The 14,787-nt window shown below is 43.3% G+C and overlaps 1 protein-coding gene and 1 non-coding gene across 2 annotated transcripts in view; both read left to right on the top strand.

The window, feature by feature from the left end:
• Window positions 1-14,787, top strand: part of DNMT1 (DNA methyltransferase 1) — a 40,886-nt gene that overhangs the window by 6,427 nt on the left and 19,672 nt on the right. The window contains exons 4-12 of the mRNA XM_024557039.3: window positions 165-384; window positions 1,008-1,083; window positions 2,592-2,670; window positions 5,467-5,501; window positions 5,903-5,987; window positions 7,443-7,474; window positions 8,498-8,582; window positions 12,649-12,683; window positions 13,378-13,459. Coding sequence (XP_024412807.1) covers window positions 165-384; window positions 1,008-1,083; window positions 2,592-2,670; window positions 5,467-5,501; window positions 5,903-5,987; window positions 7,443-7,474; window positions 8,498-8,582; window positions 12,649-12,683; window positions 13,378-13,459 — 729 coding nt within the window. The remainder of the gene's footprint in view (window positions 1-164; window positions 385-1,007; window positions 1,084-2,591; window positions 2,671-5,466; window positions 5,502-5,902; window positions 5,988-7,442; window positions 7,475-8,497; window positions 8,583-12,648; window positions 12,684-13,377; window positions 13,460-14,787) is intronic.
• Window positions 11,316-11,419, top strand: LOC112301603 (small nucleolar RNA U13). Its single transcript, XR_002974504.2, has one exon. It is a non-coding gene; the product is annotated as a small nucleolar RNA U13 (small nucleolar RNA).

The following is a 14,787-nucleotide window of genomic DNA, read 5'->3' as shown; positions in this document are numbered from 1 at the left end:
GAAAATGTCTCCTGTTGTGTAGCTTGTCTGTGACCAGAGAGGCGGAATAATCCCCAGCTCTCCCTGTTACCTGATAGTTATAAAGGAAATGCATGTGTTTCCTTATTCTCTTACTGCCACTTGTTTACATTCACTGCTACTTAAATTATCCTTTCCTGCTGTAGGAGGGCTACCTGGCTAAAGTCAAATCCCTTTTAAATAAAGATTTGTCCTTGGAGAACGGAGCACATGCTTTCAGTCGGGAAGTGAATGGATGTCTAGAAAACGGGAGCCATTCGAGTGGTGAAAACCGCAGAGTGAGAATGGCAGAGGAAAACAAGTCGCCCAAACCCATGTCCAAACCTTGCACGCCCAGGAGAAGCAAGTCTGATGGAGAGACAAAGTGTAAGAGCCCTTGACTCATTTGACCTTGATGGAGACTGTTACCACATAAGGAAGGGGACAGTCAGACTTGGAGCCATAGGTCCTCCTGGGCACTACTTCCTGATTAGTTTCTTGTGTGTATCTCTAACTAGTAAGTATACTTCCTAACTAGCTTAGGTGTATACTAATCTAAATTTTGTCTTTGACCAAATCTAGAGCCTTAGGTCCCAAAACATGGCTTAAGTTTATGAGTTAGGAGGTATAAGATAAGATGAGCTACTGATACTTTTTAAGCTAAACATTTATCCTTAGACTCCTTCCCAGCGTGTAATCAAAGTAACTCTTCTGGAATCTTTACAAACAAAAGATCATGGACTTGAACCAGGTCCACCTCTCAGCCACTTCCCATTTTGATGGTTGTTTCCTTGTCCTAGTCAGGGGTTGGCCCCTCATATAAGAGCTTGTGTAAAGTGGTTGGGCAAACCGGCAGGTAGGTGCTAATTGCCAACTTTATCAAGACAGTTGTTGATTAGAATGAGAGGGGAAGGACACTTAATGGTCTGCATTAACTTGGTGATGCTGAAGAACTGCACCTTGGCTGTGAACTTTTTTTTATTCATAGTGGCTTTTTTTTCTTTAAACAGCTGAAGTCTCACCTAGCCCCAGGATTACAAGGCAAACTACCAGGCAGACCACCATCACCTCTCATTTCACAAGGGGGTCAGTATATACTGAATTGACAGCTGCCTTTCCTAGGGGCCAACTGCTTTTGGTAAAACATGTATGGAATTAGTAGGATACAATTTAACATTTTTTTTCCACATTGCATAGGTTTTTCTTTTTTTACAATCACTATTATTTTGTTTTAGTTTCAGGTATACAGCATAGTGGTTAGACACTCATAAACTTTATAAAATGTTCCCTCTGCCCTGGCTGGTGTAGCTCAGTGGATTGAGTGTGGGCTGTGAACCAAACGGTCGCCAGTTCAATTCCCAGTCAGGGCTCATGCCTGGGTTGTGGGCCAGGTCCCCAGTAAGGGGCATGTGAGAGGCAACCACACATTGATGTTTCTCTCCCTCTTTCTCCTCCCTTTCCCTCTCTCTAAAGAATAAATAAATAAAAATGTTTTTAAAAAGTGTTCCTCTGATATTTCTAGTACCCTGGCACCATACATAGTTATTACAATATTATTGGCTGTATTCCCTATGCTCTATTTTATATCCCTGTGTGAACAGCATTTCTGAATACCTCATCTATTTTTACTATAGGAAACTTCAAAAACTTGGTAGGGATAGTAAAATGAACCCCCCAATAACCCATCACCTAGTGTTACCAGTTGACTGCTCCTGGCCGTCACTTCATCTGCACCCCCATGTGCTCCAGTGATACTACCCCAAGTGGACCACAACTCCATATACTCCCCTGTTCCCCCAGCTGGACTACTGACACAGATCCCAGATGTGTCATCTTGTCCGTGGATATTCCAGTACATTTCTAGGCAATGAGGTCTCGTTCTATGACAGATTTTAAATTCATATTTTGCTATAATTGCTAACATTTAGTAAACAGTCCTCTTTTTAAAAGACAAAGGATAGCATGTTATTTTTATGCCTTGTAAAGTATAATTGCTTACTATCAGACACATAGCCAGTGTTCACATTTTTCCATGTGTAGCAAACAAAAGTGTTTGGTTGATTTGTTCCTTAAGCCTTTCAAGTTATAGATTCCTCTTTATTTTCTTGCTATTTGAAAAAAATAGGTCATTTGAAAAAAATTAAGTCCAACAGAGTTCCTCGATCTGGCTGACTGCATCCTTATGGTGGTTAATGTGTTCCCTTATTTCCATTTCCTATAACCTGGTACTTAACGACGTCTAGAGGTTGATCAGATTCCAGATTTGTTTTTTGAGACTCCTTTATAGACGGTTCTGTAGCCTTCCACTGGAAGCTTGTAATGTCTATTCTTTGATACCGGCATCTGATGATCAACGTCTAGAATCATGATTTATTAGGGTTTGCAAAGGGGTGATATTCTAAGCCTATCACTTAAAGAAATATTAAACTCGAAGCCTCTTTCAACACCCTGCCAATGAGGCTTCTCCTTGGAGGGAAGAGGGCATCCATGCCCTGAATCTGCCTTTACAAGGGTGGGGGGCGTGTAAGTCGTTCCACACCCACTGGGGGCGAGGGTCTGGCTGAGCTAACAGTTGGCCTTGCTGTGTTCAATAGCCCTGCCAAACGGAAACCTGAGGATGACCCTGAAAGAGCCAAACTGGATGATTCTGTCGATGAAGAAGAAAAAGACCAGGTAAGCCTGGCTCTTTACAGTTTCTTTACTTTGCCTTTTTGGGGTACATGTGCTGATAATTGCAACTGTATATTTGGTCTATCTTGCTTTAAGATAGACTTAAAGCAACTGAGGTATTAGTATCCCTGGACCCAAGGCAGTAGAAGTTTGTCACGGTTAGACCTGAGCGCTCAGCAGGCCCTGCCACTTGCGAGGCAGCCCCATGAAGTCGGAGCCTGTTTCGTCTTCTCCCTTCTTTCCTGCCTGTAGCTGACGAGTTCTGACAATCAGACCAGCAGATGTGACATGCTGAAAGCATTTGCTTGTGATGTTAGATAAGTACCTTTCCCACATCTAATTTCTCTGTAAAAGCAGACAGTTCTACCATTGGTACACGTAGCGTGATAGTGCTGCTTGGACTTTTGAGGCTGGAAAACTGCTGGCTTGCTGAAGACCTTTGATACACAAAATGTCAGTCTTTGGTACTGTCCCGGGACTGAAGGAAGGCCAAACCTATGAAATACCAGATGGTCACACACTGATTCTCATTTCAGTTTTGCCATAGGATTAGCTCTGAAAGTTGAGGGGAAATCTTTGTAGGTTTATGTTCGTGTAGAAAATGCCTAACTGCTACGTAGTGAAGATGAGTGTCCATGATTTGTTCTAGGGCAAGGTTTCTCAAACATGGCATTATTGATTTTTGGGGTCTGGGTGATCCTGTGCTATGGGGGCAGTTTCATGCACTATAGAGTATTTAGCAGCATCCTGGACCTCTACCCACTAGATGCCAGTAGCGTTGCCCCTCTCCCTTTCCAATTGTGACAACAAAGTCATCTTCAGATATGCCAGATACCCCTTGGGGCAGAATAACCCTGGGTGAGAAACACTGGGCTAAGGGGTCACTCAGGGGCCATTGGGCTACCATTAGTATTGCGGTAGGCTTGAGATTCTGTTGTAGGACTCACTAGTTTTCGTATCCCTTTATTCTTGGAAATGTCACTGCTCATGATCTTTATTCAGATATCTGTAGTTAGGTTTAGTCAGACTACACTGAAGTGGGAAACTGAGGCACAGGGGAAACAACTTGTGCAATCATGTGGCCCAGTCTCTTGCCCCCTAGGAAGAATTTTTACAGGTGAAAGCAAGTCAGATCTTATAATGTTATTAACTCTGTTTTTATAAATGCAGTAGTTTTGTACTTTAACCTTTTGGAGAGCTTACGTAGCCTGTTCATCAGGCTTCTAGAGAAACACACGACAAGCCGGTGCACTGGCAGAGTGCTCGAGGCCTTGAGGGCTTCCTGGATGAACACTTGTAAAGAGAGTGTTTATTCCAATACGTTAGAATAAGACTTAGTTTACCAAACTGGACTAAGTGTTATCAGATGGCATTGGTCAAATAAGTAGTAGTATCGACTGTCTTACTGAGTCCGTTTAAAGTCTTGGAATTTATTATGTTTTAAAAACATATACTGGGTGCACCTGGTGAAACTTTCCCGTAGTACTAAACGATGTACAGTGCATGGATCTCCTTCCTATCCCCCCACCTTGAAGCTCTTGCCTGCGTTTCTTAGAGGCAAGCATTATTCAGTGTCTATTCTGTGGTGTTTCGGGTAACATGCAGGGTCTGGCCCAAATAACACCCCTTTTTTATTAGAGTCTTTTATTACAAAATCATAAGCATGTAATTCTGAAACATAACAATATCACACTCAGGCACACCATATGACATTTTAGGTGAAATGTTCAGATTAAAACTATAAATTAATATACCCATATTATTACCCTACCAACTACAGTCAATTTGGCATTACTTCTGCCAGACCCTGTATATATATGTGTATATATAGTATAGTAATAGTATAGTATATCAATATAAAAATCTATATTCAGATTCTCTAGAGAAACAGAACCAGTAGGATGTGTATGATTCATTTTAAATAATTGGTTCACGTGAGTTATGAAGCTGGCAGGTCTGAAATACACAGGACAAGCTTACAGGCTGGAGACCCAGGGAGGAGTTGACGTTGCAGCTTGAGTCTGAAAGCAGTCCGGGGCAGAATTTTATATATGGATGTATGTATGTATATGTTCTGATTGTTTACTATTTGTGTTTCACATAGTACAGAGAAGTTCTGTGTAATTTACCCAACTTCTCCCCAGTGGTAAGATCTCACATAACTAACGCAATAGCCAAACTGAGAAATTGACACTGGTACAGTCTACAGGCTTTATTCAGGTTTCACCAGTTTTCATATGTATGTGTGTATAGTCACTTGCATACATGTGTGAGTTTTTGTAACCTCCACCTCAAATCAGAATCAAATCCGTTTCATCACCGTATATTCTTATCTCTTTTAAATACGTAAATACAGCTATCCTCAGATAGCAGATAATATCAACTTAGGGGGAACTAATGTACTAGAGTATTCACCTAAGAAGAGCTGGTGTCCAAATTAGGTTGTTGTCACTTGATGATGTGAACCCTGATTACCATTTTGTTTTTTTCTAATAGTAAAGACTTCTGACACAAGGTGAAAGGTCTCCGATCTTTTATGCAGCCACTCCAGGCAATGTATAGTGTGTAGACATACCCTGGGGCAACTCCTGCGCCTTTTTGTTTTGAGGGGGTGAGGCATTAGTACCAGGCTGGTGGTTGCCCAGATCTTCTCCCCCAAACCTAGACACCCCCAGTCCCATCCTCTTTTTAATCATATCAAATGTATTTACTTAATACTTCAACTTACGTTTTTGGTTTTGATCTTCTTTTGAAATGAATAGTTTTGTCTTTTTCTTTTCTTCCTTTCTCTCCACATAGGAGGAAAAGAGACGTCGAGTTACATCCAGAGAACTGTAAGAATAATTACTATACCTTTTTGTTCTGTGCAAGCTATAATTCTGATTACTGTAATGATGTTTCAGAAATGTTTGAAAAAGAACTTGATAGTCCTTTAGAACTCTTAAAAGAATTGCAGTGACTGTAGATAGCTTAAGGATGCTGAGTTTGGGGTCAGATCAACCTTTTTAATTCAGGTAGAATTCTCATTAACAGAGAATGAATGGAGGACGCCTGGCAGTTGTTATCAGAACCAGATCTACAGGTCATTGAAATATTAAATGTTAGGGTAGCAGGTTCCTTTTAGGGCCCCTGAGATAAAGATCTCATGTTGGAGTAATAAGGAGGACCTTATGGAAACTGTTTCCAGGGGAGGAGTCTGAAAGTCACCCTCCGGCTATATTGTTTTGCTTGACAGAGTTGCCAGACCACTTTCTGCAGAAGAACCAGAAAGAGTCAAACCAGGAACACACATGGAAGAGGAAGAAGAAAGCGATGAAAAAGTAAAGCATGGTCACCTCCAAGTTTGTCACTTGTACCTTAATCTGAGTCCCCATTTGGCTCTAGGAAGGGGGTGGAGAGTGCATGGGATCAGAATAACTTTCATTAATGACCAGAATGACCATGACTTTGGCTAAAACGCTTTTCAGATTCATTTTTCTGGTGGTTCCCTATGTGGAAGGTGGGTTATACTGCCGCTGTGAAGCACATCAATGGTGGGCCTGGGGTCAGTTGGACCTTTGCTCTCCCATCAGTCCATCACAGGGCTTCAATCAGTCTGTCCCCTTACCCACCTGCCTCTCTCACCCAAGAAGTCTATGCAAATTTCATTTTCAAGCATGTGAGGTACTAAAATTCTACAGCATCATTTAGATATAAAGTTACATTCTTAATTGAGATCAGGCTAGTGGATCTCCAGCTACTTGGTAGAATCAGAGTTTAAGGTTCTATGAAAGCACAAATGTACCACCTGAACCCCCTTGAGGAGGGGGTGGGAGATGGAATGGGGGTTCAATACTGGAAACTTTACCATGGGACAGAGGGCCAACATTGGGTAATCATAGGTGATGGAGCAATAAGGGGTCCTGTTTTGGTTTTCATGTGAAGACATGGATTAGAAGTTTCTTACAAATTTGAATGGCTAGTGAGTGCCTTTATTGGGACCCTGTTAAAGAATGGGTGTCTGTTATTTGGCTCTAATGGAAGGTCATCTAAGGTGGATGCCGATTCCTGAACCATTTGGTACTTGAAGCTAGTCTTTAATTACATTCCCTACCCTGATACTAGTTCAAATAAGACAGCAGTTACAGTTGGGACACATTTGGTCAAGTGCCTTTTAGAAGGGGCAGTTTTAGTGGGCTGGCTCATTCACCCTCCAAAGAAGGAGCTTTGGGCAAGACTGAAGTTGCTTACTCGTGGTCAGACTCCCAGCATCTCTTCTTGCAGTAGGAAGGTTCTCAACATGTTTTTTCTCATAACACCATTGACCTTTGTGGTCTCTTTATAATGTGAGGAGTTTCTGAGGCTGCATTTGACTTGAGCAGTTTTCTGAGAGATGTGCTTAGCTCTTTAAACCGGGACTCCAAACAATGTTATCCATGTTTGAGAGAGAACTCTTATCTAGACTGGGTCACACTGCTTTATTCTTCATTACAGATTCCTAGTTTTGATATAAAATTACTGTCTATGAGGTTGTCAATGTTCATGGCAGGTGACAGGGGCTTGGGGGTAAATACTTGAACTGCAGGACCTGTTCTCTAAGAGTGTCTTTAATTTCCTGCCTACTCACCCCACCAAAAAATTTTGCTGTCTTGAAGGTAGACAGTTTTTACTCCCACCCATCCCTACTCATCCCAGTAGGATCAGTTTAGATATTTTATTTTCATAGACCATTTTAATAGAAAGATTAGGACCAAATGGGGGAAAACTAACTAGTCTTTTTTTTTCCCTACACTTAGGAAAAGAGACTCAGAAGTCAAACCAAAGAACTGTAAGTATAGTAAACATGCCTTTGTACTTTATATTGTGAAACTTACTGTTTTGGTAAAAATAATAGATTGGACAGACCATTAGGTGCATTAATTATTCTTGCAGAATGTGGGTGAGTTCAATTTGTGGAAGATCAGACTACCACAGTGAAGGCTGAGGTCAGTTCAGATTCAGCTGACCTTGGCCCCAGGCCCTTCCTCAGCAGTAATCACACAGCAAGCAATTTTCCAGTGGTGTTTTAAGGGCACTGAATAAGCAGCTGTATTATGTCTATTACCCATAGCTATGAAAACGCTGTGTAACAAATAGCCCCAAAGCTCGTGGCTTAAGACAGTTAACCATTTATTGAGTTCACGAGTCTACAGCTTGGTGGCTGTTGGCTGATCTTGGCCAGGGATGACAGGGTTGACCTGCTACTGCCCCACGATTTGGTTAACGTGGGCACAATCTCACGGCAGCAGCAGACCGTGAGGGCAGAATAGAAAAGCAACACCTTTTCAAGCTGCTTTTGCCATCCATTTGGCTGAAGCAAATGTTGAGACTGAGGCTAAGCCCAGGTGGAGGTGGGAAGAACACCCAAACTGAGTGGCAGGGCCCTGGCAGAGGGGGAGGTGAAGATCTCATGCGTGCAGTTGGCTTTCCTCGGTCGGTGATGCAGATGACACCAGCTCTTGCTTACCTACACAGGGGTGGCCTCGGGCTAGACACTTGCACTGCAGGTAGGGTTCCCATCAGGTCACAAGAAATCAGTGGAGTCCTGGTGTCTGTTTTTTTGTTTTAAACTACTGGCATCTCCCTCATCAACATTTGTATAAAGTGTTGATGGCATTTCTGAGATCATAATTCTGAGATGATCATTGGCCCTTCGGGGCCCTGCAGTGAAGACTTGCCCTTCAGATAGGAAAGGTGACCCATGCTCGAATGCAGGGAGGAGACAGTGCATAGGCCCTCATTGGGCTGCTTGCAAGGGTGTCAGGCTCCCTGAGCTGACGGGGGTGTGTGTCTTGCTTTTGTTTTGTGACAGAACACCTAAACAGAGATCTAAGGAGGAGTCTGACAGAGAAGCAAGTCCAGGCATTCAGGCTGAAATGGATGAAGGAGATGAGAAAGTAATGACTGAGTCTTTGTTACTTTAATTTTTTAAAATTATATTTTATTATTTATGGTATCACAGTTGTTCTGATTGTTTTCTCCTTTTTGCCCACCTCCACCCAGTATGCCCCACTCCCTCAGAAAATACCCCCACCATTGTTCATGTCCATGGGTCGAGTGGATAAGTTCTGTGGCTACTCCGTTTCCTATGCTTTACTTTATATCCCCATGGCTATTCTGTAACTGCCTATTTGTACTTCTTAATCCCCTCACCTCTTCACCCATTCTTCTGCTCCACCCTCCCATCTGGCAACCTTCTGGTAACTAACTTCTTTTCTCTTGCTGCTTTTAAGATTCTCTCTTTATCTTTAACCTTTGGCATTTTAATTACAGTGTGTCTTGGAGTGGGCCTCTTTGCATCCATCTTGTTTGGGACTCTCTGTGCTTCCTGGGCTTGCACGTCTATTTCCTTCACCAAGTTAGGGAAGTTTTCTTTCACTATCTTTTCAGGTAGATTTCCAATTTCTTGCTCTTTCTCTTCTCCTCCTGGCCCCCCTAGGATGTGAATGTTGGACCTCTTGAAGTTGTCCCAGAGGCTGCTTACACTATCCTCATTTTTTTTTTTTTTTAATTCATCTTGTTCTGTGTGGTTTTTTGCTGCCTTACATTCCAAATTATTGGTTTGATTCTCGGTTTCATCCATTCTACTGTTGTTTCCCTGTAAATTGTTCTTTATTTCATTAGTGAATCCTTTGTTTCTGACTGCATTTTTTTAATGCTGCTGAGGTCCTTACTGAGTTCCTTGAGCATCCTTATAAAGTGTTTTGAACTTTGTGTCTGATAGATTGTTTATCTCCATTTCATTTAGCCTTTTTTTCTGGAGTTTTGATTTGTTCTTTCTTTGCCTCCTCATTTTGGCAGCCCCCCTGTGTTTGTTTCTATGTATCAGGTAGAGCTGCTCTGACTCCGTGTCTTGGTAGTGTGATCTGATGTACTAGGTGTCCTGCAGGGTCCAGTGGCACAGCCTCCCCTATCACCCAAGCTGGGTACTTGAGATGTGGCCTCCATCTGGGCTGAGTACACCCTCCTCTTGTAGTTGAGCCTTATTGCCGTTGGCAAATCAATGGGAGGGATTTACCCAGGCCAGTCAGTTGCAAGAATTGGCTGTGACCACTGACCACCAACTTCTGCCCTCATTGAGGGCCACCTGTGCAGGGCCAGGTGGTGGTGCTCCAACATGGTCTGTAGCTGTCCATTGGGTGCTGTGGCCCTGGGGTTTCCCAGGTGGAGCAGGCCAAGGTCAGCCTCCACCTATGTTTTGCTGGGGGCACCCTGCCTGAGCTACAAAGCAATCTGTGTTGGCTGCTATTTGCATTGGGCTTGGAGATTCCCAGGCCAAGCCAAACTGTTATTCTAATCTGGCTAATCTTCCATATTCTAATACAGAAGTTGTGAAGCTTGAGCCTTGAGACCAGCTATTCATAAGGGTGGGCCCCTTAAGTTGGGAGGGGCAGAATCTCTGGGGATCTCCAGGGCTGGTCTAAAAGTGTTAGCCAGGTTGATGTGGAGTCTCAGATTTGGTAGCAGTCTACCAGCTCTGTTGGGGGAGGGCTCAGCAAAGGGACAATATCCTCTGTGTGCCCGGATGCCAGACACTCCAGTTTCTCCCTGTATATCACTGGTGTCTTTCAAACTGCTACCCCTGAGGAACTGCTTGGGCCTCCAGAAGTTTCTTCCAACACAATCTTTGTTGGTTTTTGCAGCCAGAAGTTGTGGGGACTTATCTTCCTGGCACTGGAATCCTGGGATGGGGGGGCCTGGTATGGGTCTGGGACTCCACTCCGGAAATAACCCTCCTGAATTCTTATTCACCACATGGTGAGTGTGGGACCAGCCTGTTCTGAGTCTTCGCCACTCCTACCAATGTGGATGGATGTGGTTTCTTTAATTCCATAGTTGTCAGACTTCCATTCAACTCGAATTCTGATGGTTCTTGAGTGATAGTTGTTCTATATTTTAGTTGTGATTTTGATGTGGTTGTGTGAAGAGGCCAAGCCATGTCTGCCTATGCTGCCATCTTGACCGGAAGTTACTTTATTTTGTATTCCCATTTGGTTGGGAGAAATTTCATGGGGTAGGGCTCTGGGTTCAAATCCAGCACGACCTACCTGTGAGGTGACTCTGGGCAAATTATCTAACGCCACTTGTAGGGGCTGGTGGTTGTCCCTGCATGTCAGTGCCTGATGTGTGGTGTGCGTTCAGTTCAGTTGTCTGTTTACCCATAATGGTGGAGAGGGCCTGTGTGTGCCTTGACTGTGATGTCTTGAACCAGCTGCTCTTATGGTCCTCTCTGCTGAGAAGCCCAGGCGTGTGTCAGCCCAGGCGTGTGCTGCTTTAACAATCAGTCTCCCGAGTTCTGAGTCTAGTCCCCTCCCCCCCCCCCCCCCCCCCCCCCCCGTCCCCACCAGCCTGCTTACCTCCAGGTCAGCTAAGTAAACATGTTCTAAGGTTTAAACATAATACATTGAGACAAGGCCGGGCCTGCATTAAAATACGAGGTAGCAAGATTATGTCCACAGTGCTGCCCTGCTACCATAATTCTCGGAGAGGGAGATAAATCTGCTGGGGACACACCACAGGAGTCACAAGCTCTTTAAGCAGTTTTGTCCCTGTCTGACAGAGAGAGGCTGGACTAGGAGAAGCCCTGGAGTGTCTCCATGGGCTTCTGTCTGTTGAAATCTAGAGAGCTGATCCTTTTGTAGTTCATAAGCGTGATGATTGGGTGTTCACGCTGTTGTGTGACGTGTGCCTCCCACAAGCCTTGTTACGACATCGGCATATTACCCGTCTGACATGAAAAAAAAAAAAAAGAAATCTAGAGAGTAATACGTGAGCCTGAAGTCACATATCACTCCGCCGTGAGCATTCTGACTCCCAGCCTTGTTGGCTGTGGGCATCTCTTCTTGTCCTGTGGCAGATGACTCTCTTGGTGTTCCCACCAGCTTGCTCTAACATCTTATTGTCTGTCACCTTTTCTGTCCAGACATTGGTTACCTTCCTAGAGAGATTTTGGTGGTGTTGTCAGACCACCCGTTCTTCTCAGACAGACTGGCAGGTGATTTGGATTACACAGCTGGCACTTGGCCTTCTAGATGTTGACTCTTCTATTTTAATAGATCCCTTCATAGATTTGTTGCTTTATGAAGATGAACTTTATTATCAGAAAGGTACTTTTTTGTCTGCAAGCTCAGAAGATGCTTGATTGTCCACATAGAGCAAGGAATTGCTAACAGTTTGGAATTTTATTTTTTTAAATCAATTATTTGTTTGTTTACTTATTTTTAGAGAGAGAAAGGAGGGAGGGAGAGAGTGAGAGAGAGAAATGTTGATTTGTTTTTCCATTTATTTATGTATTCATTGGTTGCTTATTGTACGTGCCCTGACCTGGGATCAAACCTATAACCTTAGAGTATTGGGACGATGCTCTAACCAACTGACCTCCCCAGCCAGGCAGAATTCTTATTTTTATTTCTTAATTTTCCATAGTAAATTCTAAGTCCCCACCCTTGACCCCCACTATCTCAATACTTGTCTTCAGTCCTGACCAGATGACAGATGGAGCTATAGGCATTTTGGCCAACATAAGCAAAATTGCTATAATGTCTCCTTCACTGGGACAGTGGCAAACTATGGCCTCCAGGCTAAATCTGGCCCTGTATTTTTGTATAAATCTTTATTGGACCGTAGCCATGCCTTTTCATTTACATATTGTCTCTGGTTGCTTTTGTGCTATAGAGGCAGAATTGAGTAGTTGTGACATGTGGCTTGCAAATCTGAAAATGTTTGTTTTCAGGCTTTTCCAGAAATAGTTGCAATTATTTGATCAACCCTTGTTTGAAGGGGATAGGGAGCTGAGTTAAAAACCTGAAGCCTCATCTCTACCCTGTGTATCTGCTGAGATCCTCTTGTTCTCTAGTTCTGCAGTGCTGCAGCCACTAACTGATACTCCGGGTTTGGTCTAGCTCTTTCTCAGAGGCTAATTTTTTCCCCTTTATCTCTCCATTTCTGCTTCTTCCCTCTCAGGATGAAAAGAGGCACAGGAGTCAACCCAAAGATCTGTAAGTGTTTAATGCTTGCACTTTTGCGCTGTGCTTTGTGTAATTTTAATTACTAAAATAAGTGTTCTAGAGACCTGTGACTATGCAGAGGTTTACAGGGAATTGCTGATGCTATTGGAAGATTGGATCAATCGGGGCAGGGTTGGATAAGAAACCAAACTGAGCCCTCTTACCTCTTAGCCTGTGGCACTCCTGTCACTGCAGTCTGTGTGTCCCTTAGCTTCCAGGACCTCTCATCAAGCCCCCCCACATCTGAGAGGGTCACATGGGGCTTCTGAAAGCCCTGTTTCAGGATTGTGAGTTAGCAACATGCCTTTAGAGCCACCGTGATGTGGGGCTTTCTTTTTTGGATGAGAAGAAAGAATCTTGTTTCCCACATATATTCTGAATAGTTTTTTTTTAAAGATTTTTATTTTAGAGAGGGGAAGGGAGGGAGAAGGAAAGGGAGAGAAACATTGATTGGTTGCCTCTCTCACGCCCCCAATGGGGGACCTGGCCCACAACCCAGGCATGTGCCCTGACCAGGAATCGAACCAGGCGACCTTTTGGTTTGTGGGATGACACTGAACCTACTGAGCCCCACCAGTCAGGGCTGAATATTTTGCTTTTTGATAGGGAGTCATTAGTTTGTTTTTAAATGCGAGTTGGCGATATGGTTAGTTTTTCTGAGCTATATGGCATATTTTGTTAACAGAGCTGGCAAAAGGAGACCTGAAGAAAAAGAGCCTGAAAGAGTAAAACCACAAGTTTCTGATGAAAAAGATGAGGATGAAAGGGTAAGGCTTAGTTCTTAAAATTTTACCGTATTTCATACATCCCATGCGCTAGAATATTGAAATGACTTTTAAAAATTGCGTTTGTGTTATGGAAACATTAAAACATACCCCAAACTAGGCAGAGTAGGTTAGCAGACCCTCACATTCTCATCAGCTTTCAACAATTATTGACTTGTGTGGCCATGTTTTAGCCAAGCCCCACTCACTCTCCTTACCGTCCCTTTACCCCCATGATGAACAAATCCCAGATACATTACTAAAACATTTACAGAAGAGCTACTTGTAAAAGGAAGGGACTCTTTTCAAACATCACCACAATCCCATCATCCTAACATAATAACGAGATCCAGTCTTTGTTCACAAACTTCCTTGACTTTCTCCATTGTGCTTTTACAGTTTGTCTATTTGAAGCAATATGCAAACAAGGTCTACACAATATACTTGGTTATTTGTCCTAAATGTCTCCCCATAATTCTACCCCTCTCCTTTTACTTGTAACATGTGGAAATCTTCAGTCTGTACACATCCTGAATATCTGTAGAGTATCTGGATTCTGGCTTTTGCCATTTACGCTCGTCTTGCGTTTCATAACCTCGCTCTAGCACTGTCTCCTGCAGACTAATGGTAGGTCCAGAGGCTTGACCAGATGCAGGTCTGTTGTTGTTTCCAGAGCACTTCCTGGGATGTTCCATCACACTAGAAGGCACAGTCGTCTTTTTGTGGAGTTCAGATTAATTACTGGGCTCAGGTGCTGTCTGCTTGATCTGTCCATTATAAAGTCCCCCTCAGTTTTCCACCAAATGTTTTCAACAAGCATTGCTTAATTCCATTATGTTCAGAAGTTGCAAGTGGTGATAGTCTAGTTCTATCATTCCTTCACTTAACCAAAATAATTCTAGAAATGTTTCCCCTTGTATTAGTCTGTTTGAGCCGCCATAACAAAATGCCACAATCTGGTTGGTATAAACATATATTTTTTCAGTTCTGGAGACTGGATGTCTAAGATCAAAATGCTGGCCGAGTTAGTGACTGGTGAAGTCTTTCTTCCCAGCTTGCTGACAGTCACCTTCGCAGTGAGCCCTCGTGTGGCCTTTCCCTGTGTGAGCACAGAGGGAGAGTGAGCTCTGGCTCTCCCCTTATAAGGGCAGCAGTCTTGTTGGATTAGAAACCAGCCCTTACGACCTCATGTAACTTTAGTCACTTTCTTTAAAGCCCCTTCACCTACAGTCACGATTGGAGTTAGGGCCTCATCAGTTATGTACTTGAGGTACTGCTTATATAGGAAAGCTAAGGGATTTTTTTCCCCCATTGGTCTCTTATGAGTCTTT

The sequence above is a fragment of the Desmodus rotundus genome, chromosome 9 (genome assembly GCF_022682495.2).
Source record: "Desmodus rotundus isolate HL8 chromosome 9, HLdesRot8A.1, whole genome shotgun sequence".
Taxonomy (NCBI): domain Eukaryota; kingdom Metazoa; phylum Chordata; class Mammalia; order Chiroptera; family Phyllostomidae; genus Desmodus; species Desmodus rotundus.
This window is presented reverse-complemented; position numbering and strand designations above follow the sequence as displayed.